Source organism: Arvicanthis niloticus, chromosome 3, assembly GCF_011762505.2.
Source record: "Arvicanthis niloticus isolate mArvNil1 chromosome 3, mArvNil1.pat.X, whole genome shotgun sequence".
Taxonomy (NCBI): domain Eukaryota; kingdom Metazoa; phylum Chordata; class Mammalia; order Rodentia; family Muridae; genus Arvicanthis; species Arvicanthis niloticus.
Window position 1 is genome coordinate 133,505,630 of NC_047660.1, and position 23,035 is coordinate 133,528,664.

Genomic DNA, 23,035 nt, shown 5'->3' on the forward strand with positions numbered 1-23,035 from the left:
TCATAGGGAGCTTTATAACCGTTTGTTTCTTGTTAAATCTAACAAGTCTGCAGACATTCATTTTCAGAAGAGGTGCTCACTCAGAGTTGCCTACAGTCAGCTTCTTCCCAGTCAGTTAAAATAAAACTCCAAATGTTCAGATCTAAACGGCCAACTAGTCTTCAAAATCCATTAAATAGGATAGGCCGAGATTAACTCTCCAGTCCTCCTGACTGTTTTGGTCCTTATGATGTAGAGGACCAGCGACAGTGTATGAAGCATATTATTTCTGCCCTTTGGAAGATTGTGGACATGTCATGTGTAGAGTATCTCCTAGTGGAGGATTGATAGCACCCCAATAAACAGAAAACACATTTTTCATTCATAATACTCTGCTTATATGGGATCTGAACACAGTGGCAAGAGGTGAATGTTTTCCTGCCATGGTACTTAGGATGTGACGGTGCTCTAGATTCAAGGCAGGCACAGAACACACGCATTTGTTAGAGTTGGAGGGCAGTCTGCACCTCCTTGTGTCCTTCGAAGTCTCCACTTCAGTTCCATCAGAATGAACGCATACAAGCCTCTGAGAAAGGTCTTTGACTCCTTGAAATGGGTATTCCTGATTTGGTGTTGGGAATACAGTTGTATTCATAGTCTGGAACTCAAGGAACTTGACCAGGGCAGCTTGTTTAAAGCTAGTAGGACTAGCCTGTCCTTCTTACAGCTCTGGATATCCCATTCACCTCCTGAATGCTGACAGACTCAGTATCCGATACCAGTGGCATCCATACTATCTCACTGGTCCACTTTCTAGATCAATGTAGATCATCAGACACGGTTACAGGATCACAGTCACTCTCACCCAAACTCTACGGCAGCTCACCTAGACCTGAGCTCAGCTTCATCTTCATTAGCACAAGGGCCTGAGACCTACAGACAAACTGATACATTTCGTTATTATCCCCCCCCCATGACTAGTTCCATAAGGCAGGGATGCTGGGAGGAGTGGGTTCTAGGCTCCTCAGCTTAACTCTGTCCTGTTTCATATCACTCAGCCACAGATGAATTCCCCATGCTAAAACCCTTTCCTGGCTTCTGTTTCTGTTCTCATCTTGATGGTTCCGTCAGTAAGGGATGCACTCGGGCTAACCTCTCCTCACATCATGCTCTTAGCTGGAAGCCACAGTTTTGTTCCACCCTCTGAAAAAAAAATGTTTTTACATTCTTATTATTGAAATATTTTGTGTAAAAGATTGGAGTTCTATAAGAATGGTCCATCTTTAAGGGTGTTAGAAAACTTACTTATCTTTATTTGCAGTGCATAGAGCATGAAATCAAGACCCTAGAAGACTTACAAGATGAATATGACTTTAAGTGCAAAACCTCTCAGAACAGAGGTAAGACTCCCAACAGTACCCATTGGTTGTGTTTTTTTCTCTGTCTATCTTAGTAAACATCAGATATTTTCAGATCACTTGACTGCTTTGGGCTTCTTGATGACTTAGGCTAGTATCTTTCTTTTCTTTTCTTTTCTTTTGGTTTTTCGAGACAGGGTTTCTCTGTGTACTCCTGGCTGTCCTGGAACTTACTTTGTAGACCAGGCTGGCCTCGAACTCAGAAATCCGCCTGCCTCTGCCTCCCAAGTGCTGGGATTAAAGGAGTGCGCCACCACCGCCCGGCGACCAGTATCTTTCAAGTGCTCAGTTCTGCTGATGCTTTGGGCCAGACATTTTCCTTTCCAGCACTGTCTGGTGCCTTGCCAGAGACTCATAGCACTATCCTCCAGCCTCCGGTAGTGACAATCAAAATTGTTTGCAGTCATTGGCACATGTCTTCAAGGGAGGAGAACAAATTATTTGTTTGGAAAGACAGAATGGTACACAATTGGGGTTTCTGTGTCCTAACATCCACGAACATTGGGGAAGTGCACTGTTTCTCTGATGTGTGGCTGCAGCACTGTTTTATTGTTGCTGCTTTTTTTTATAATGGTAATTGCAGCTAAAATGCTCCCAGAAGGCCATCTGCAGAACACCAGACCTTAGTAATTACTTGGTCAACAGGGAGAGATTATTAGTGTAGCTTGGAGATACAGGAGGATAAGGGCCTCCGCTACTACTTCCTGGTGTGTCTTCTCCCTCAAGGCCATAGACAGGCTCTGTACACATTCATGTGATGCTCTGCACTTTCTTGTGTTCATTTAATCAAAGCTCGGACAGTGACTTAAATAGTAGATGGTACTATCGCCAATTTATGTGTGCTCCTGAGAACTGGCACCTGGTTTAAGTGCAGATGCACTTAACTGTTTTTAGGATATATATTGGTGAACTTTGTCTTAGATTCTTTCCATATTGCCATGAGAAAATACTCTTGACAAAAGCAGCTAAAGGGAGTTTTAGCTACAGTTCCAGGTACAGCTCATTACTGTGGAGTAGTCAGTCAGCTTGAAGCAGCTGCTCACGAACAGGAAGCAGAGAGACACAAATGCATGCACTGTGGTTAAGTTCCCTCTTTCCCTTGTATAGTCCAGGATCCCATGCCCTATCATGGTGGGCTTTGCCATATCAGTCACTGTAATCAAGGTAATCCCTCCCAGGCAAGCCAGGAGTCTGTCTCCCAGTGATTCTAGATTCTGGCCCGTTTACAGTTAACATCAGACTTTGCATTTTTATCATGTGTTACCCAAGTTTGTGTGATTCTTGGTTTAAGTTGGATTTATCTTCTTTGCACATTTGGACTTATCCCCTGTTCCTTCATTCACAGAAAGTGAAGCCAACAGTATGGCGAAGAACGACCAAAAACAGGAACAGCTGCTGCTCCATAAGATGTTTTTAATGCTTGACAATAAGAGAAAGGTAGGGACTGCTTCCCAGTCATGGAGCATACATAATGGACTTTAATTACAGTTTACTTAGCATGGGAGAGCAGAGGACAGTTATGTGACTCCTGGGAATCCAGCTTGGCTTGGCAAGCATTGCCGCTACCTGTAGAGCCAGCTCATGGGCCTGGAAAATTAGGTCTCAACACTTTGCTTAGAACTCCAGCAGAATGTGAAGAGATATGTGCTTTGTTTCCCCCCCCCCGCCCCTCCCAAAAAAACCCAACTCTCGAAGTTCAGTAGTTACACATGAATTTATTCCACCTTGTTCTTCCTCTCCCTTTAGGAGATAATTCACAAAATCCGAGAGTTGCTGAATTCCATCGAGCTCACTCAGAACACTCTGATTAACGATGAGCTCGTGGAGTGGAAGCGGAGACAGCAGAGTGCCTGCATTGGGGGACCGCCCAACGCCTGCCTGGATCAGCTGCAAAGCTGGTAAGGTTTTCCTGGAATAGAATATTGGCAGCTCGTGTGCAGACCACAAACTCTCATCGAGAGTGCCTTTAGACTGGTGGTCAAACGGGCCTGGTCAGCACTGCATTGGAGACATGTTCAGCTTCTTGCCCGAGAGCATTTGGAAAGTACAGTGATACACTTGGCTGTCGCCATGTTCAGCCACATCTGCTCCAGTGCCTGATTTTGACCATATAAAACCCAAATGAATAGTAGTTACTGAACTCACTGACCAACTTGAGACCTGACATTTACTAAAAGTAAAATATCTATCCAGGCGGTGGTGGCACATGCCTTTAATCCCACCACTCGGGAAGCAGAAACTCTGTGAGTTCGAGGCCAGCCTGGTTTCTGGGTCTACAGAGCGAGTTCCAGGACAGCCAAGGCTACACAGAGAAAACTTATGTCAAAAAAAAAATCCAGGTTTAAAAGAATTAATAGTTTCTTATGGTCCATCCATTCATTCAGTCATCCATTCACTAATTTAATCTGTGAATGTTGGCTCAATGGCAAACACTTTTCTGGGATTTGGATACCCAAAAAAGATTGAATTTGAGGGCGTTCTCCTCAAGAGCTTTGCACTGCTGAGGGTGAAGGGGGTACTTTAGGAAAATGAGGAGGAATTCTTTTCAGCAAGCAATTCATGTGGTGGAGACACAGAAGTGGCCTGCTGACTGGCTGGACAGTGCTGAGGAGACAGAAGTGAGACACAGCACCGAGAGCTGCTGCTGCTCATTGCAGATCAACCCCTTTCTTGAACTGGCTTCATTCACTCAACTGGCACTGGAGAGCAAAAGCAAGCTTGTGTCTTCCACTGGGGCTCCATTTTCTCTGCTTTCTTGTTTATTCAAAAAGGGTCACGGGTGGTAGCCTGGAGGACAGAACAGAAACAAATTACCGTAGTCCAGGTGGCTAGCCTGTTTCTTCTAGGCTGCCCCAATCCCAGTCCCTCTCACAGTGTTTCTAAGAGGCTTTGCAGTGACTGTACTGTCTTCACACAAAACCTTCGGTGGCTACTTGGTGCCTCTTGTGTATATGCCTGAAGCACCTGAAGGTATCTGCTTTGCTAGTCCCCTGCCTGCTCTCTCTGTCCTTTCCTTTTGAAATCCTAGATTCTTCAAAGTCTCAGACCACCTGGAGCCCTGCCCTGATTGTCTTGCTTTGTATAGCTATCTCAGTTAGAGTTTATTGCTCTGATGAAGCACCATGACCAAAAACAACTTGGGAAAGAAAGGGTTTATTTCAGTTTAAAACTCTGAGATTATACTCTATCTATAAGGGAAGTCAGGGCAGGAACTCAAACCAGGAACCTGAAAGCAGGAAATGAAGCAGAAGCCATAAAGATGTGTTGCTCACTGGATTGCTCCCCACCTGGCTTGCTCAGGCTGCTTTTGTTAGATTTAAGTATCTAAAACCAAAGGACGTGCTCCCCCAGAAATACACACGGACAGGACTCGCTGCAATCGCATGAGGTTTATTGATACTGATGCACCAGGGCTTCCTTGTATGCAGGCAAAAGATCCTGAATTAGAGTTGGGGGCAGTATTTATACCATATTCACAGGGCTCATAAAGGCAATTTTACCTCTTAATCAATACTACAAGGGCTGACTTTAACAGCTGTTCCCAAGCTTAGTTTCTGTTCCCATGCCCGGTTGCTAAGTCACCCAAATTTGCACCTAACAAAGAAGGTCAGCTTAAGTAGCTTCTGTTTACCCAGGTTTTACTGTGTTGAGGGCTCATAAACTCCTATCTTGGGTCTTTCTTCCTGGAATTTCTGAGTCTTTGGAATGTGCTCTTCCCGGGATGTGTCCCTGGGGGAAGTTAATGTTTGAGTTTAAAACCAGAATCAGAGCTTTTTATTAATTTTAAGTTTCTATACTTTCCTATACACCCCTGGATAACCTGTTCAGGGTTTCCACCAACCACAGTGAGCTGGGCCCTCTCACGTAAGTCACTAATTAAGAAAATGCTTACAGTTTGGCTCAGGCAGTCTGATGGAGGCACTATGGCTCAGGCAGTCTGATGGAGGCACTATTTCAGTTGAGGTTCCTTTTCCCAGAAAACTATAGCTTGTGTCAAGTAGACAAAAAATCCAGTCAAGATAGTAGCTCTCAGAACTATGCAGAGAGAGGCCTCTGACCATATTGTAATTCTTCAGGGCAGGCCAGTTGTTTTCTATAAGTAAGTAAGCTTAGTGCTGCCCAGGCCTCCATTTCTCCCGGAATGTGAAGTATAATTCTGTAACATGCGTAGCTCTGTGATTCTCTCATTCAGTGTCTCATCCAGATTGATGCTCACTGAGACCCCGTGTCTTGTGCCTTCTCAGGTTCACCATTGTTGCAGAGAGCCTGCAGCAGGTCCGTCAGCAGCTTAAAAAGCTGGAGGAGTTGGAACAGAAATTCACCTACGAGCCCGACCCTATTACAAAGAACAAGCAGGCGTTATCAGATCGCACATTCCTTCTCTTCCAGCAGCTCATTCAGAGGTAAGGCCAGGCAGGCCGACTATCCAGGAGACAGACCATCGACGGTCATCTGGACAGTTTGGAAGGGTTTGATGGTGTAGCGTGGAGTTTGGCTAGGCAGCAGGTCGTGCGCTTCCAACCACCCGCCCAGGAACTCTTTGGATCCACGAATGAGAAACACACACACACATTAGCTTATTTTTGAAATGCCTTGGCTACTCAAGGCCTGGGCGGTTCTATTCCTACCACTGCTGTACTCCTGGCTCAACACCTTCTAAATCTACCGTTAACTTTACTGCCTTGTTACCTTTCGTGAGGCCCATTGGTCTCTGCTACCCAGGATACTTCTGGGCAGCCCTTTCTGGGGCTGTTTTTTCTTTCCTCCTACGTTTCAGATGGTCTTCCCTCTGCAGCTCTCAGTCTGATCCATCTCTCCCCCAAGTCATGATGATTGTTTCTCCTCCCCCTGTGGCCTGGCCCATGCAAGTCTAAGGGTTCCACCCCGTCTCCCTTTGTCCAGCCATTGAACACTGGCATTTTATTCATCAGTCAAAAACCAATTGGGGGCAAAGCAGTGTCTGGATAGTAGATTCCTGATTAGGGAACTGAATCAATTCAAAGCATTAGAACCAATTCCCAACATGATGGATGGGCTTATCAGTTTTTAATGGCACTTGATGCTGTGTGCATCACTCACGTATGCCCATGCCTCTTCCTTCTTTTGGCTTCCCAGGAACAGTATAGTCGGTTTTACTCTTTCTGCCCCTTAGCCAGTATGTGCCAGGCCCAGCAAGTCTGACGTCAGATGCCTGTCCTCTCCCTGTACTGTGACCTCAGCCTTCACCAGGCTCTCCTAGCCTGCCTCCCATCAGTCTTTCTCGGCCACTCCCCCTGGGCTCTGAGACCCACTACAGGATTTTGGTCTGGTCCTTTATTACCTGGTAACCATGTGGATTCCTCAGCTACACCATCAGGCCCCTTTTCCACAGTGACCCATAGGCCACTCCACACTTTGCAGCTGACATTACTTTTACCCAGTTTGTTACGACTCTCAAAATATTATTCAATGCTGCAATGTTTTCAGTCTTTCAAGTTTTCCATCTATTGTCTCTGTATTTTCCCCGTGTTAACTGTGATGAAGATGCTAATTTATCTGTGTTTCGGGACATTGACAGCTCCTTTGTGGTGGAACGACAGCCGTGCATGCCAACCCACCCTCAGAGGCCCCTGGTTTTGAAGACCGGGGTACAGTTCACCGTGAAGCTGAGGTAATGAAGATACAGCTCCTGTCTGTCTATGCTGTCTGTCCCAGAATTTGTGCCCTTAGTCCCCCACTATTTTCACCCCAACTTGCTTCAAATTTATAACACTCCTGCCTCAGCTTTCCAAGTACTGGGATACACCTAGCAACTTTAATTTCCTTTTATAAAATGGTTCTACGGAGTGATCTAGAGAAAACAGGCTTTGAGTAGTCATTTCAGCAGGAAATCTTACTTTGAATAGCCAAGGTTTATGCTCAAAATAGAAGTATAACTAATATAGTTGCATATACACACACACACGTGCCTGGTTTTTCTCACTGTAAATATAGTACATTTTTATAGTAAAAGGGTCTTAGTGTAGGGAACCTCGAAGTTGGATTAAAAACCCCATGGCCAAGTTCTCAGCACAAAGAAAATTTATTTGCACCAGAGGGACAGAGGACTGGGATAAGGAACAAAGACAGGATATAGAGGAAGAGGGAGAGGGGGAGGCAACGAGGAGGAGGGGAGGAGGGAGGAAATGGAGAGGGGAAGGGGTATTTGTCCCAGATTGGGACAAAGGCCTGTCTCTGGGTAAAGAGGAGGCACATGTGGCCCATAGAAAAATGGCTGTTTATAAAGGTAAAGGGGGAACGCCCATGCTAGGATGAGGTGTTTGATTTTAACTGGGCGTGTTAATTAGGAGAGCCACAGGGGCTTTTGATGGCTGAACTTCAATTCTTAGGCAGCTGGACCTTGGTAGTCAGCCCCAGGAAGGGGAAGTGGCCAAATGAGGGAACACACCTTGGTGGCTAGCTTTAGGAATGGAATCTAAGGATTTTTTTGCAAGGCAGAGGGAATTGAGAAGGGCAAAGCCTCCCAGAGCCATGTTTGCCACACTCGAGCTGACCAGAGTGCCTTCTCTTTGAATCTCAGAACTGTTCATAGGCAGTTCCAAGCAGCCTTCCTCAGATGTGCGCAGGCTCACAATAGAGCTTTATGAATCCTAGACAGACACTGAGGTAGTGTGTGAGTGTAGACTGTGGCGTAGACGTTTTTTCTGGTGAGTGAATTCATATCTTTCACCAGGCTATACGAGTGTTCTGTGATCTAAATGTCTGGACAACTGCAGTAAATAATCCATATCTGTCCTCCCATAGTTTTGTACACGGGTGTGCATGGTTCACACGTAGGCACATGCACATAAATACATGACATACAGCATTTCAGTTGTTAAACTAGGATTATGTTTGTAATGCAGTCTGCTTTTGTCCTTGCTACAGCGGCAGGGATGCCCTGTGGAAGCTTTGCTGTGTTCTTGGGAGTGGCTGCATTCACTAATTACCACTCAGGAGATGAGCAGCCTGGAAGAGCTGGGCTTGTCTTCAGTGGGGTGCTGCTGTGGGTACACGGAAGCTGCTTCTCTGCCAGGCAGCTCTACGACACATAAACACCAGTGGAGTCTAGAATTCATAATGGACAGGAAAGAGGAAAGCCAGTGCCCTCCTCTGCTCCTGACCGGAGGCCCTAAGCTCCTTCCCAGGTCTCTGGCTATCAGAGTGGAGACACATGGAGTCCTAGTCCACTCTCTTTCTACATCCCTGGTGCCACCCTGCTGTTTTCTGATTTGTGGGTAGTAGCTATAATTTAATTTCTTGGTGGTACTTTATATTTTCTCCCAATAGCACAGGAAATTAAATATAAGTTTTGTAAAGAGTGATATTCACTTTTTTTGGCCCATATAGTATCGATCAGAAGTGGAAATTTTGATTAAAACTGTGTTGACGGGTTATATAAAAAAGCAGCTGTTTTACTAATGTCTTATTAGATTGTAAAGTCAGTGCTGTATTCTGTTAGAGTTTAATGTTAGAATTTTGTCCCAGCATTGCCAGCTGGGAACTGACTCTACAAATATACATAAGAAGAAAAGCCAAAAAGCTATAAGCTTGTCAGTTCATTTTAACAACCAAAATCTAAAAGTGGGGAGAGTGGTTTATATAAATGTTCACAGTGGGGGAATTTGCATAATAAATAAATTTTAGTCAATAGCTTTTGTTACGGTAATGACTATTATTTTTCTTTCTAGACTGTTGGTGAAATTGCAAGAGCTGAATTATAACTTGAAAGTGAAAGTCTCATTTGACAAGTAAGATTTCTTTAATCTTAACTAAGATGCTATTTAAAATGACCAGGGCTACACTCATGGTCCTGAGGCCATGGCCTGTAAGGAGAGGCACCTGATGGGCTACCCAGGGCCAACACAAGCCATCCTGGCAGACTTTGATTACTGGCTCCTTTTTGAGGATTGGGAGCTTTGCCTAGAGCACCTGCTGTCTAGACCAAAGTAAATAAAAAACAAAACCAAAACGAAACAAAGCCTTCCAGTCTTAAAGCAGTTAGGCGTCACACTTGCCATCTCTTAGGCCAGCTCCAGAGAAGAGGCCCTTAGTGCAACACACACAAAGATCCAGGCTTGTGCATCTGTAGCCAGGGGGAGGTTGTTCCTGGCGTGAGGGGGTGTGACAGGGTTGGGTGTGAGGCACAGTGGAGCCTGTTGCATTCTCTTATGTTTAGTTGCCAACACTGAAGGAAGAAGAATGGGGAAAACACTATCTTGTAATTTTCTCAAAATCACTCCCGACAATAGGGAATGAGATAAAGCTTAGTTGCTTTGTGATGTCCTCTCATTTCTGGCGCAACAGGGCATGGCTGTCTGTGGGTCACTAGTGCTGAGACAGGATGTATAGTTCACTGAGCTCCTCACCCCTGTTAACCATTTACACCTCACAGTTCCCATGTGTGGAGCTGGCAGCAGGCTGTGCGAGACAGAAATGCCAGGCAGGTGGCTTACCACCCACGACATTCGGTGTCACCTGATCTCCCTGGCGTGGGTGGGAAAGAATAAGTGATCGAAAGGACAGGGACCACAAGCGTAGATGATCCTCACCATCTTATACATACTTTATGTGCTTTATGAGGCCAGTCTTGCTGTGCAGCACAAGCCGGCCTGGAACTCATTGTCTTCTGCCCCTGTCTTCTGCGTGTTGAGATTGAGGCACCTGCCAGCGCCCCATCATAGATCTGTTTCTTTATTCCTCGATTTGTCTTCTCATGTCCTCCTTTTCCTCTCTCTTCCCGCTTTAAAGGGAGGAAAGGAAGGAAACATATTCTTACTCAGTAAGAGTAAACCACAAGGGGCCGTGAGCGAGGAAGTAACTATAGTACCACCTGCAGCTGATATATTTATTTTCTCTTTTATTTATATGTCTTGTAATTATATGCATCAGTTTTGTAGCTACTAAATCTTATTTCAAATTTACATTTTTTTTTTTACAGAGATGTGAATGAGAAGAACACAGTAAAAGGGTAGGTGTAGCATCTGCACCATACTTTGCTATTTTGTTTGTCTAGTGGTTTGAAGCGTTTTAAGAATTCATGTCTTGCATTGTATAGATTTCGGAAGTTCAACATCTTGGGTACGCACACAAAAGTGATGAACATGGAAGAATCCACCAATGGAAGTCTGGCAGCTGAGTTCCGACACCTGGTAGGCAGATGCTGTCTTGATGCTCTCTCTGGTCCTTTGGAAGTCTTAAAGTACTGGCCCCTAGACTTTCCTGACTGTGGAATCCTGGTCCCTTCTTTCATATCCTGAGTCTCCTTGCTGTGTGTTTTGACATGGGCTGTACCGACCTCGGTAAAGTTCTTATAAACTCGCATGTGCATAAATTATGTAAGCACGTGCTGCCTCCTCTGTGAGTAGCCCCTATGGTTCCAGCAGCATTCTAAGGAATCCATTCCCAAGTTCAGTCTTCACCTCTCCTGCCTTCCAAGTGTGCAGCAGCCTGACTACCAGTATTTCAAGAGAAGGAGGCCTCATTCCACTGCGTAGAAGGGTGATAGTTTCCTCCAGTCTCCATGAACCCAGTGTTGGGGCTGAGCCTGAAGGAGAGGTTAATGGTTTGGGAGCTGCAGGCTTTATACCTTGGGAGCTACATGTGAGGCAAGAGCCACCATCCAGCTTGGAAGTCTAAGAGTGCTCAGATTGGCCCTTTAAAACTCAAGGATTGAAATCTGAACTGGGAGACTAGGTCAGCCTGGTGTGCCGAGCCTGGTCTGGAAGACTCCGCAGAGACCAAGAAGTTGTTTTATGTGCCCGGGGCCATGAAATCACTGCCAAAGGTGCTTGGCATACCATTGCATGCAGAAGGAACAGGCCTCGGTTCTGGAACATCATCTCCCTCAGAGTACCCACACACCACCAGGCTAAGAGGGAAAAGGCACTTTCCCTCTTGTTCTGAGGAGATTGTTGCACCTTTCTTTCTAGTTCTGACTGGGGACTGATCTATGAATAAACATATCAACTCTTATGATTAACTTGCCATTTTGTTTCTTCTTTTACAGCAACTGAAGGAACAGAAAAATGCTGGGAACAGAACTAATGAGGTAAGCATCTGTGGGTGGTAAGCAGGTCCTAACAGAACAGATCTGTTCTGAGAGGATGTATAGGAATCCTGGGACCTGACATGGAAGAGCTCTCGGGGTATCTGTGGGGATGATAAAAACACTCTCCCGTGTACTTTCTGGTTGAAAGGCAGTTTAGCCCACAGTCTCATTGGCCCTACAAAGACAGTCAACTGAATGGGGCATGGTGGGCTTTCATATTGTTCACCTGGGTGAAGAAATGGAGACCCAGAAGTTAGCATGGTTTAGCTCAGAATTCACAGTAAAGCTGGAGAGGCTGAAGGTCTTGGCATAGGGTTTCTATTGCTGTGAGGAAAAACTGAACAAAAGCAAACTGGAAAGGAAGGGTTTATTTGGCTTCACTTCCACATTGTCCATCTCTGAAGGAAGTCAGAACAGGAACTCAAGCAGGGAGGAGTGTGGAGGCAGGAGGATACCTGGCTTTTTCTACTTTGTGGGTTCTTTTTTTCTTCCACCTTTTTACCCCACCCTTTCAATTCCCTAACACTAGATAAGAGAGAAAATAAAAGGAAGGAGATCTTAAAATCAAGTAGGGGCTGGAAAGGGAGTGGTGTTACTGTTAGACTCCTTCCTGCTGATTAGGGGTGCCCTTGGGGCCCTAGCAATTAGATACCCTCTGCAGCTTGCCAGAATTCCAGTGTCACACAATCACAGAAACTATCTATAGCTGGCAAAATTGTCCTTCTGCTAGAGCATGAGGCAGATCCGTCAGCTGCTGAGGACAGACCAAAGCAGCTCCATGTCCCCACGCCTGGGATTCAGATGAAAACATGCTCATAACATTTCTGTGCTTTTTTGAAAGAAACCAAAATTTCATAATTTTCATTACACAGGAGCTGATGTAGAGGCCATGGAGGGTGCTGCTTACTGGCTTGCTTCCCATAGCTTGCTCAGCCTGCTTTCTTATATAACCCCGTGCAGGGATGGGACTACCCACAATGGGCTGGGCCTCCCGTATTAATCACTAATTAAGGAAATACCAGATAGCTGAATCTTACAGGGGCGGTGCCTGAATTGAGGTACCCTTCTGTCAAATAACTTTTGCTTGTGTCAGGTTGACATGAAGTTAGCCAGCACAGTGACTGATTCTGAAGATCTAGTGTTGCAGAGGGTTCCCTGCCACTGTGTCTCCTACACGATAGCATTGATTTGTCCTAGATCCCGTTTTACAACCTGGGCCTTAGAAGTTAAGTTCATGATGATTGAAAATTGAGAAATGGTTGGGCATGGTAGTGCAGGCCTTTAATCCCAGCAGTGGGAAGGCAGAAGCAGAAGAATCTCTATGAGTTTGAGGCAGACCTGGTCTACAGAGTTCCAGGACAACCAGGACTGTAACACAGAGAAACCCTTTCTCAGAGAGAGGGGGTGGGGGAAGAAAAGAAGGAAATAAGAGATGGACAGAAGGGTAGTCTGGGCCTGGGTTGGTTTGAAATTGTTGGCTGTCATTCCATATCATGACCAGTGGAGGTCACTGCAGCTATGCTGGTATGTGCAGCGGACACCATCTGCAGCACAGACACCATCTCCTTAGCGGTCCTTGCCACCTCCGAAGTCTAGCAGCTGTCTCTGTAGTGCCAAGATGGAGTGACACAAAAGAGATGTGTATGAAGTCAATTTGAAACTCTCCTTTCCTACCAAACCAAAGCACTTAGGACCAAGTGTATGTAGGATAGTTAGCACCGTCAGGAGAGGCTCTGACTTGTAAGATCCATCCTTAACTCCACTGCCCCGTAAGGTGTGTAGTCTGTGGGAGCAGGCAGATGGCTGGAGGTCAAGGGGTCATAGCTTGTGGAAAAACCCACTTCTAGTTGCCACTCTCCCACTGGTGTTTCTGTCTCTGGATACATAATCCTTCCCATAATTACAAATGCCTTTGAGAGGCCCCCAAGAAGCTTAGAATAGTAAAATCTGGGGTATTATTGAGTTCTGAAGTCTGAGTTCTGGATCACAGCTGATTTTAGGATCTCTACAGCCGATTTGGGGTTTGAGAGTTGTTTTCTTTTCCTTTTGAAAGGGGCCTCTCATTGTCACCGAAGAACTTCACTCTCTTAGCTTTGAAACCCAGTTGTGCCAGCCAGGCTTGGTGATTGACCTTGAGGTAAGATTTGCAGCTTCCCAAGGGAGAATACACTTTATCTTTACTTCCACAACGGTTTGTTTTTCCGTTTTTATTTCAGAGTTATTTACTAATTGTTAAAAAAAATGATGATCCCTTTAAAATTATTATTATTTTTAAAGCTTTGTGTGTATGGATGTTTTTTTCTGCATATATGTCTGTATGCCAGACATATGTGGTGCCTACAGAGGCCAGAAGAGGGCATCAGATCCCCTGGGACCCAAGTTACAGACAACCATAAGCCGCCATGTGAGTGTAGGAACCAAACTTGGGCCCCCTGGAAGAGCTGGCAGTGCCCTTAGCTGAACCATCTCTCTTGTCCCCAGAGTGATCTTTTCCAGCTAATGCTCTGTTGACATTGATGAGCTAGGAAGCTGGAGACTTGAGTTAACCTTAAAATTTTGTGAAAGCAGTGTTCTGATTGTGCTAGCCACTGTTGAGTGTTTAGCTATCAGAAGGGAGATTCAAATGACTTCAAGGCCTCTGTTCACTTCCAGACCACCTCCCTCCCCGTCGTGGTGATCTCCAACGTCAGCCAGCTCCCCAGTGGATGGGCTTCTATCCTGTGGTACAACATGCTGGTGACAGAACCCAGGGTATGGAAAACACATGTGCCTTAGTACAGTTAGCCAAGGCTGCTGCTGCTGGCTGCTCCCGTCACCAGGCATTGGGGAAAATAGTATGTGCTGGGCGTGGGGACAGCCAGGCAGTCGATAGCTTCATTCTCTGGTTGTAGAGGGAGTCCTTCTGTGTTTCCTGTTTTAAAATGTATGCAGTTGTTAAATAGGCATGCATTTTCTTAGAGCAGGTACACACTGCAGACTGGTCAGTTGACTGTCATTAGGAAATACTGTGTTCTGTAACGTAGTCAGGAGCTCTGGTTAATCAAATAAAGAATCATTGCTCCCAGGGGGAAATTTCGAGCTCAGCTTCTGTGACCCTTCAGTGGAAGCACTCTTGGCTGCCCATCTATAGGTAAGGTGAGTGTGCTTCTTTTTAAATCCAGTCTATTTGGTGACTTGTTACACTGTAACTCATGTCTGAGTGAAGCTAATCTAAAATCCTCTCCATAATGTCCCCCCAGCTTTCGTGTGCCTAGCACTATTTTAAACAATGAAGTCACCAGCAAAAATCACAAAACTGTGAAAAGCAGAGAGGCCAAGATAACTGTGAGCTGCAACAAAAAGCCAGGGTGTTGTTTTCTCCTGTGTTAGCAGTGAACATCAATCTTATGACCACAAACTTGCCTCAAGTGTTGATTTTGGAGTTACAAGTAAACTGTGGTGAATAAATACATTCACAAGCATGAACCTGTTAATTCTGAGGACTCTCATCCCCAGCTGTGACTGCCTGTGTGTCACATAAGCCAGCACTGAGCTCTGGGGCAGGCTGGGTCTGTCTGAGCTTTACCTGTGGCAGGTGGTTCCTTTGTAACCCCAGCTTCTGGGTGTTTTCTTTCCAGAATCTCTCCTTCTTCCTGAACCCCCCATGTGCGCGGTGGTCCCAGCTCTCAGAGGTGCTGAGTTGGCAGTTTTCATCAGTCACCAAGAGAGGTCTCAATGCAGACCAGCTGAGCATGCTGGGAGAGAAGCTACTGGGTATGATGGGCATGAACCCACGAGTCGGCTTTCTCCTTCAGTTGTTCTTTATTCTGTTTCCTAGAGGTAGAAGAGTGTTAAAAATCAGTTGGTTTTTAACTGCAGCCAGTTGTAGCCAAGTGAGATGAAGGCTTTGAAAACACCACTGAGTCCCGATAAAGGAACAGTGACCCTCGCTCTCTTACACTAATATGTCTGAGCCAGGATCTTAAGGAGAAAGTTTTAGATTATGAGCCTGGAATTAAGATATCAACGAGCAAGAGGAACTCTTAACTGTCCTTAGAAGTAAAAGAGGAAAGTCCCTTACATAATAAAGTTCTAGGCTTAAAAATCTTAGGGTCTTGTGCCAGCTGGGCCCTTGTTGCAGGAGGCAGAGCCACAGTTTTGTTTGATCAAGCAGTCTGGACTGTGGCAGATAATTCTCTCTCAGTGGCTAATGTCAGAAGACTTACTCGTCTTCTACAGTGAAGACTCAAAGCCTCTCTTATCACCGACAGACCTTCCAATGAACCGGAGTATCTGAACCATGTCTTTGAAATGCCATCGACACTACTGTCCAGGTTTGCCGTCTGTGTAGCAGGGTGACACAGACCGTAGATGAAGTGTGCCTTTCCTAACTGGACGGCCTTCAGCCGGTTCTTTACCCCATTTGTACAGTAACGAAGGTCCAGGACCTTGTTCTGTATCCACGTTTGTTTGATGAGATTCGAGGGTTTTTTCCCTGCTTGTTGTAGCTTATCTGTGGTTTTCTTTAAACAAAGTAGTGGACTTAACACAGCTCAGACCACATGCTGCATTTATTTATGTGGCTAATTATGTTTATGGTTTGAACCACTGTTCAATTTGTGAGAAGGCGGAGGGAAATACCTAACAACGGTAAGCTTATAAAATCCCCTGAAGGTGATCTTGGTCTTATTGTGATCTGTACGTTTGATCTGTGGGTCTTTTGGTGGGGAGGGACTTCATGTAGACAGTTAGAGGAACAGTGAGAGGTGGTGCTAGGTAGGGTCACGGAGGGCTTCTCCACAGAACCTTCAGGGAGACAGAGATCAGGCCAAAGTCAGATCAGCCTGGAAGGGTATGCCCTGAGGTGAGATTTATAGAGATCTGGCTGCTGTCTGGGAAAGAAGCTAAGCGGCACCAGATGGCTGGCTTGATGGCTCAGCTTTCTCTGCACTTTCATAATCAGATGCCCAATAATCCCCCATGCATTCCTTCGTGCTGTTGGAATCAAACCAACAGACATCAGCGTGGTGGTGCACATCTGTGATCTCAGGCTGGTGGAGTCAGAGGCAAGGATAGAGAAAAATGAGTTTGAGGCCCGAGTGGGCTGCACAGGGAGACCCTGTCTTAGAAAACAAAGGGGTAAAACAAAACTACCATTTGTAGTTTAGACTGCTTGCTGGTCCACTCGGTCTGTGTAATTGCTGGTCCGTTTCAAGTTAATATACCAGAAACTGTCGCCTATGATGTAGTCACCCTTTACAGTAGATATAAGAGCTCTCCGTCCAACTAGAGCAGCAGATCAATTTCTATTTGGTTAAAAAGATTATTCTTTGTTTGTTTGTTTTTGTTTTTAGGCCCTAATGCTGGCCCTGATGGTCTCATTCCGTGGACAAGGTTTTGTAAGGTGGGTACTCCCTGGGTTTTACATCCTGAGTCTGAGTTCTTCCCACTCTGGGAGCTCTCCCATTTCTCATTGTGGTACTCCATTGTTTGCTTACTCTGGCATGTTCATCTGTCCCCCTCAAGCCCCCTAGGACAAGTTGTTTACTTTCCTACAGGGCAGGAGGTTGGTCTGCAAGCAGAGCCCGGCAGGAAGCACCTGCCTGAGTGATAACATTCTTCCACATCCCTCACACCAGCCTCTTAATCGTCAGGGTTTTGGCTAAGGCTGTGTGAAACGTGTGCCTCGGACTTGTGCAGAGCTGCTCCAGCTGAGGCGCTTGCACAGGATGGCGACACCCTGCAGGAGTCACCAGCTGGAGCTGAGCAGCTCGTGCTGTCTTCTGCTACAGTTAGGGCACTCTTTGTTTTCCAGTCGTTTGGGAAAGTATCTTTGCTGGGTGCTGCTCTTAGGAAAGGGAGCCAAGGAGGGAAAAGCTCTAGCAAGTCAGTAAAAGGCAGGGGTGCCAAACACCCCACTCAGGAATGACTGCCACTCTTGCTTGATCTGGGTCTCTTTGGAAGGGCAGGGGAAAGCAATGTTTTGGTTAACCAATTGTGCATTTGTATACTTTCAGGAGAATATTAATGATAAAAATTTCTCCTTCTGGCCCTGGATTGATACCATCCTAGAACTCATTAAGAAGCACTTGCTCTGCCTCTGGAATGATGGGTAAGGGTCACTGAGGGCTCTTAAGGCTGAGACAGAGTGTGAGCTGGCCTTCAGTATTTGGCAAGGTTTTTGTCTTGCTCAGAGATGCATACTTACCTGGTATAAGGCTCCATGAAAGGACACCCTCAGGAGATTAAGCATGTCTTAGGATATCTACATCTACATTTATATCTTTCTCTTATAAATATATAAATAGAAAACCTCTTAGTGCCATTAACGTATTTATTCATTCGCACAAAAATTGCCAGTATTTACTGTACGGCCCTAGTAAAGAATCAGAACCTACCGTGTGGGTGGGGCAGACATTTAGCCTCAGCAAAAGGCTGAGGCCGAGGCAGGCTGGTCTCTGCTCATAGCATAGCAAGATCCAGGCAGCCAAGCCTGACGGCGAGACTCGGTCTTTTTTGTTGAAAGAAAGGAAGGAAGGAAGGAAGGAAGGAAGGAAGGAAGGAAGGAAGGAAGGAAGACAGAAGGAAAGAGAGAAAGAGAGAGTGTTTAGCTTGTTCAGGATCAACTGATATCTTAATGGTACCTGTCAGTTGACCAGAAGTGCTGGTGTTTGAAAATCTGTTATCTGAGGCTGCATGTCCAGTACACGCACGATTCATATGCAGACATTTTCACGTTGCTTAAAGTCAACAAGGAACAGCAGAGGAGTCATTGCCTGTTTACCGAGTAGCGTCCCATGTTGTGCTCACCTTGTTTTTCACTTTGCACATGTATCTATAAGTGAGATGCTTCTTTTAAGTGCCAGGTAAACATTTTGAAAGTATACATTTTTATAATATGTTCTCTTGTCAAGTGGCAGCAATTTTCTTAGACTATAAGTCAAAATGGAAGATTAAGTTTATGAATGAAACACAAGGCGTCTCCATTAATCTCTTTAATATCCAGGTGCATCATGGGTTTTATCAGCAAGGAGCGAGAACGTGCCCTGCTTAAAGACCAGCAGCCAGGGACATTCCTGCTCAGGTTCAGTGAGAGCTCCCGAGAAGGGGCCATCACATTCACATGGGTGGAACGGTCCCAAAATGGAGGTGGTAAGTGAAGTGTCTCACACAGGCCGGCCTGCCACGCATGTCTGTAATCTACCGCTGAGGATCAGCCCGTTTGAATAGCTCTGGAACGGAAATAGCATACCCTATAATTACACAACCTAGCTCTCATAGAGACTTAAAGCAGTGTGAACACTGGTGATATGCTGCCCGGAAATGTGTTGTGGAAATGATGCATTTCAAAGCAAGGCCAAGCTTTTCCTTTCTCTCAGGGTTATTGCCTGCAGAGCAAGGATATGAATCAATCTGGTCTGCTCCCAGTTGTTGGAAAGGATCATACTTCCCACAGTGTAGACTTCAGACTTGACTCATTCCCAAGTAAAGTGCCTGTGTGAGGGCAGGCTTTGTGAAATGCAGCCCTGCAGATTCTGCCATGTGCTGTTAGCAGGAACTGCTGGGGTCAGGTGCAGCTCCATCCACCTGCAAGCAGAGGAGCTGCCCCTTCATCTCTGCCATATATTAGATTACTATTTAACTAAATGGCTAAACCACTCCAAAATCATGGTATTTTATAGCAGGTTGAACAGAACAGATGGGAAAAGCAATTTAACAAACTAATAGTTGCTTAAGGCTCAATTGGAGAACTATAGGGAAAGCCGGGAGTCCTAGGACTTTCTGTTTTCTTCGGATAGATTCACAGAGGATCGTCCGTGATTCTACTGATCTTCGTTCCAATGAAACAGGAGGCGTGGAATCAGGGCCTACTGCAGGCAGTGGGTGCTGAGGTCTGCCAGGTTTCTTTTTTCTGGGCAGTTTATAGCCCAAGCCTGCTGAGAGATGGGGCTGAGAAACTGATCAAAGAAGAAGGCACTTAGCAGCCAGAAAGCTTAAGCAGGTCAGCACCAGCTACAGGGATTTCGGCTGTAAGATAGTTGGGAGGAGTGAGGGAGGTTGAGAGAGATCGAGAGCGAGAGCGAGAGAGAGCCCAAGCTGGAGGAGTAGTGTACACTCAGAAGTGGGGTTCTCGGCTCCAAACAGGAGAGAACTGAAGCACAGCATATTCCCTGGAATGTCTAGAGGGAAGAAGCAGCACAGAGCGTCTTGGTTTTGTTTCAAGAATTGCTTGATTTAAAAAAAATAGGGGTTTTCTATCTGAAAGGAAAAACAGAAAGTGAGCCGATCTTTATTGACTTGATCTGTAGCCTGAGCCTAATGACAGTGTGTGCGTGTGTGCGTGTGTGTAATTAGTTATCTATCTGCAGACAGGCCTTGCTTTGCTAACGATGCAAGCTTTTAGAGATGGTTTAGGCTAGAATTAGACCCTGGCGGGATATAAATATCAACAAGTACATTGTTACTAAATAGTGAAGATGTTTGTTTTTTCTCCTTTTAAAGCAGGAGTGTGACACCTTTAAATGTACAGCAGGCTCTCTGATTCCCCTTGGGCTGTGTCTGTGGTGCTTTATTGCTCTCTGGGGTGCCCTGTACTGACTGGACCTCACTGGCTTCCTCCTTGTAGAACCTGACTTCCATGCCGTTGAGCCCTACACGAAGAAAGAACTTTCAGCCGTTACTTTCCCAGATATTATTCGCAATTACAAAGTCATGGCTGCCGAGAATATACCAGAGAATCCCCTGAAGTATCTGTATCCCAATATTGACAAAGACCATGCCTTTGGAAAGTACTACTCCAGGCCAAAGGAAGGTGAGTGCCAGGCACGCTGTGGCACCCCATGAGGGAGAGGCAGCAAGGCCCTTCCTAGTGCTCCATGGCTCCCAGACAAGTTAGTAACTCACAGTGGTCCTCACTCTGCTATAGGTGGAACATAGTGGCACAAATGCCAACTGTAGTGTTACCAAACCATCGTTCTCTTGAATTAATGAAGCAGGCTTTTAAAAACACAGCATAAACTCAATAAAGTTGAAATGCATTGATTGGCCGAATGTGGGTATTAAGAGATGAATACGTATTTCTGTTTTAAGGATATTAGAAAAGTCTGTTTCTGGTCTTGTATATTTGTTATACTTTTTCCACATAAACTGAGTAGAGGGTAGGAGGCAAGGCTAACCAGTTTCTTCCAGCCTGCTTGGGTTACAGTGAAGGCCACTGAGGTCCAGGATCAGGGAGTGGCCCACCCAGGTAGGCTCAGTTACTTGTGGGAACCTGTTGTTAGTGAGTATATGAACAGGAAGCCTCCTCTTCCGGTACAAGTCTGCCTCCCAGGTTGTGGGGTTACATTTGGAAAAGTTCAAGTTAGATCCGTCCAGCTCTGCCACAAAGCTAATAATAGCCTTTCGGAATCTGAAGTCTCACTATCACTATCGGTACGTTAGCCCTGCAGTGAGGATGCCTTTAGCCCACCCCCACAGCGGTGCATATTCTATCAGCTAGACCAGAGAGACCTTTGCACACAGGGGCTTCACTCACCTCGTAGGATTTCAAGCCTTGGGAAGAGGGAAGTCGCTAGACCCCTAGCTTTCTCCTGGTTGTTTCTCCATTCCCACCAGGATTTCAGTTGACTTAAGCATTTCAGGACACTAAACTGTCAGGTGAATCAGAGTTGATCCCTACAAGTGACTGTCCTGTCCCCATGTGATCCCTGCTAATGTGACATGTACATGGTGTGCTTGCTTGTAGCACCAGAACCCATGGAGCTTGACGACCCTAAGAGAACTGGATACATCAAGACTGAGTTGATTTCTGTGTCTGAAGTGTAAGTGAGCACAGAAGACTGGCTTGTTCAGAACCTCAAGCCAGCCCCGTCCCTGGCTGGGGTCCATTGATTGCACTGGCTCATGGCTTGCTTTTCCAATGTAACTGATGTTGCCACCACAGTTGGACATTTTGGAAAGATCGTAACTAGTCCTGGTGTCAATGCTTACCAGCATTTTACTGCCATAAGATAAAAAAAAAATACCAGCAACAACAACCCGCCACCCAAACCCACAACAAACCAAATAAAAATGAAACAAAGTTGTATGTAAGGACTCCCCAAACTGACGCTTTGAAAGAAAAGCATGAATAAAAAAAAACGAAACTCGATGAGTGGGAAAGCAGTTCTTTTCAAGCAAAGGCCAAAGTCGGAACTGGGGTCCATTTTCTCCACTTGCTTTGATTCTGTCGTTTCGTTCCATAGAAGGTAGAAAGTGTTGGAAAAGTCATTGTCAGTTATTTGCTTGCGGCACTGTCTGGGGGTGAATGGATGTAGCCTTCATGTAGAACCCTGTGGAGCAGCTTTATCTGCATAGACCTCAAGGTAGGGAAGAGGGATCCCCAGACATCTCTTGGTGCTTTTCTGTCCAGGGTGAGCCTCGAGAGTCCACCACCTCAGGACGACACTGCACATGTTCACACCGAGGCTCCCCCAGGCGGCAGTGGCATAGGCTTCAGTCTGGCGGTTGCTCGTCTCTAAAGTCTAGTGTATCCCAAGGGGCCGGGCTGGGGACGTAAACCTCCCGTGATCTGTACTCTGTGAGATACGTTTTATAAAGTGTATGCTTTTCTGAAATAAGAATATGAAGTGGTCACTCAGTCTCAGATAGATAGTGTCTCAGCTTGCACGGCAGCCTACATAACGCTCAGGTGTTGATCCTGCTCTTTTCTTCTCTGTTCCAGCCACCCTTCTAGACTGCAGACCACAGACAACCTGCTTCCCATGTCTCCAGAGGAGTTTGATGAGATGTCCCGGATAGTGGGCTCTGAACTTGACAGTATGGTGAGTACGGTGGCAAGGGTGTTTCCACCTTGAGAGAGCCTAAGGCAGGCTGGTTCTGCATCGGGTGCCGTGAGGAGCCCAGAAAAGGGCTTTTTTTTTAAAAGATAAGCCTGTGTTTAAGCTAGCTGCTTCATCAGCAGGATTTTACCCCTAGCATTTCACATTCCCATTCCCTGTGAGGTAGAAAGGTCTGGCCTTGTAGAAAGTTCACACACTAAGGGATCAAGGTTGTTTTCAGAGGCAGACATTTTCCTGTGGCTGCTGTGTCTATCTGGGGCCTCAGTGAAGGACTTATCTTAGGAAATATGGATCCCTGGTGGTTACATAGACTACACATTCCATAGCACTGGTAAACAGTTCTGCCTGTGTGGTATCTCAGAACTAACTCATTCTGCCAGCTTCTGAGGCTGTCAAGGACTTGGGCAGAATGGACGGCTCAGGGAGTGACTTCCTGTGTCTGTCTGAATAGAAACATGTGTTTGCAAAAGAGAAAAATCTTTTGGGAGAATGTGTTTCAGCAGATTAAATAGTACCGTGTGCCTTCCAGCCTGAGCCCCTCCATCCCACGGGCTTCGCTTGGGTGACTGGAGTCTTACTGACGCTGTTTAGTGTTAAGCTCCTTTCCACATGGAATCCATCCAGTTCATTTTTTCAAAGCTTGCCTAATGCTTTCAAAAATAATTCTCTTAGCTACCATAGCAAGGCCTTTCTTCATCACCATGTGCCTTGAGAATACCACAAACAATGTGTTCATCAGTAATGGGTCA

General features: G+C 45.8%; 1 protein-coding gene across 2 annotated transcripts in view; it reads left to right on the top strand.

Annotated features, from left to right (window-relative positions):
- Stat1 (signal transducer and activator of transcription 1) overlaps positions 1–23,035 on the top strand; it is a 41,496-nt gene that overhangs the window by 14,397 nt on the left and 4,064 nt on the right. For both annotated transcript variants that reach the window (XM_034497646.1, XM_034497647.2), the window contains exons 7-24: positions 1,301–1,379; positions 2,743–2,834; positions 3,144–3,295; positions 5,642–5,800; positions 6,955–7,047; positions 9,107–9,166; positions 10,357–10,386; positions 10,474–10,567; positions 11,425–11,466; positions 13,520–13,603; positions 14,119–14,217; positions 15,084–15,219; positions 16,800–16,849; positions 17,463–17,557; positions 18,452–18,597; positions 20,072–20,257; positions 21,191–21,266; positions 22,169–22,268. In XM_034497646.1, the coding sequence (XP_034353537.1) occupies positions 1,301–1,379; positions 2,743–2,834; positions 3,144–3,295; positions 5,642–5,800; positions 6,955–7,047; positions 9,107–9,166; positions 10,357–10,386; positions 10,474–10,567; positions 11,425–11,466; positions 13,520–13,603; positions 14,119–14,217; positions 15,084–15,219; positions 16,800–16,849; positions 17,463–17,557; positions 18,452–18,597; positions 20,072–20,257; positions 21,191–21,266; positions 22,169–22,268 (1,773 nt within the window). The remainder of the gene's footprint in view (positions 1–1,300; positions 1,380–2,742; positions 2,835–3,143; positions 3,296–5,641; positions 5,801–6,954; positions 7,048–9,106; positions 9,167–10,356; positions 10,387–10,473; positions 10,568–11,424; positions 11,467–13,519; positions 13,604–14,118; positions 14,218–15,083; positions 15,220–16,799; positions 16,850–17,462; positions 17,558–18,451; positions 18,598–20,071; positions 20,258–21,190; positions 21,267–22,168; positions 22,269–23,035) is intronic.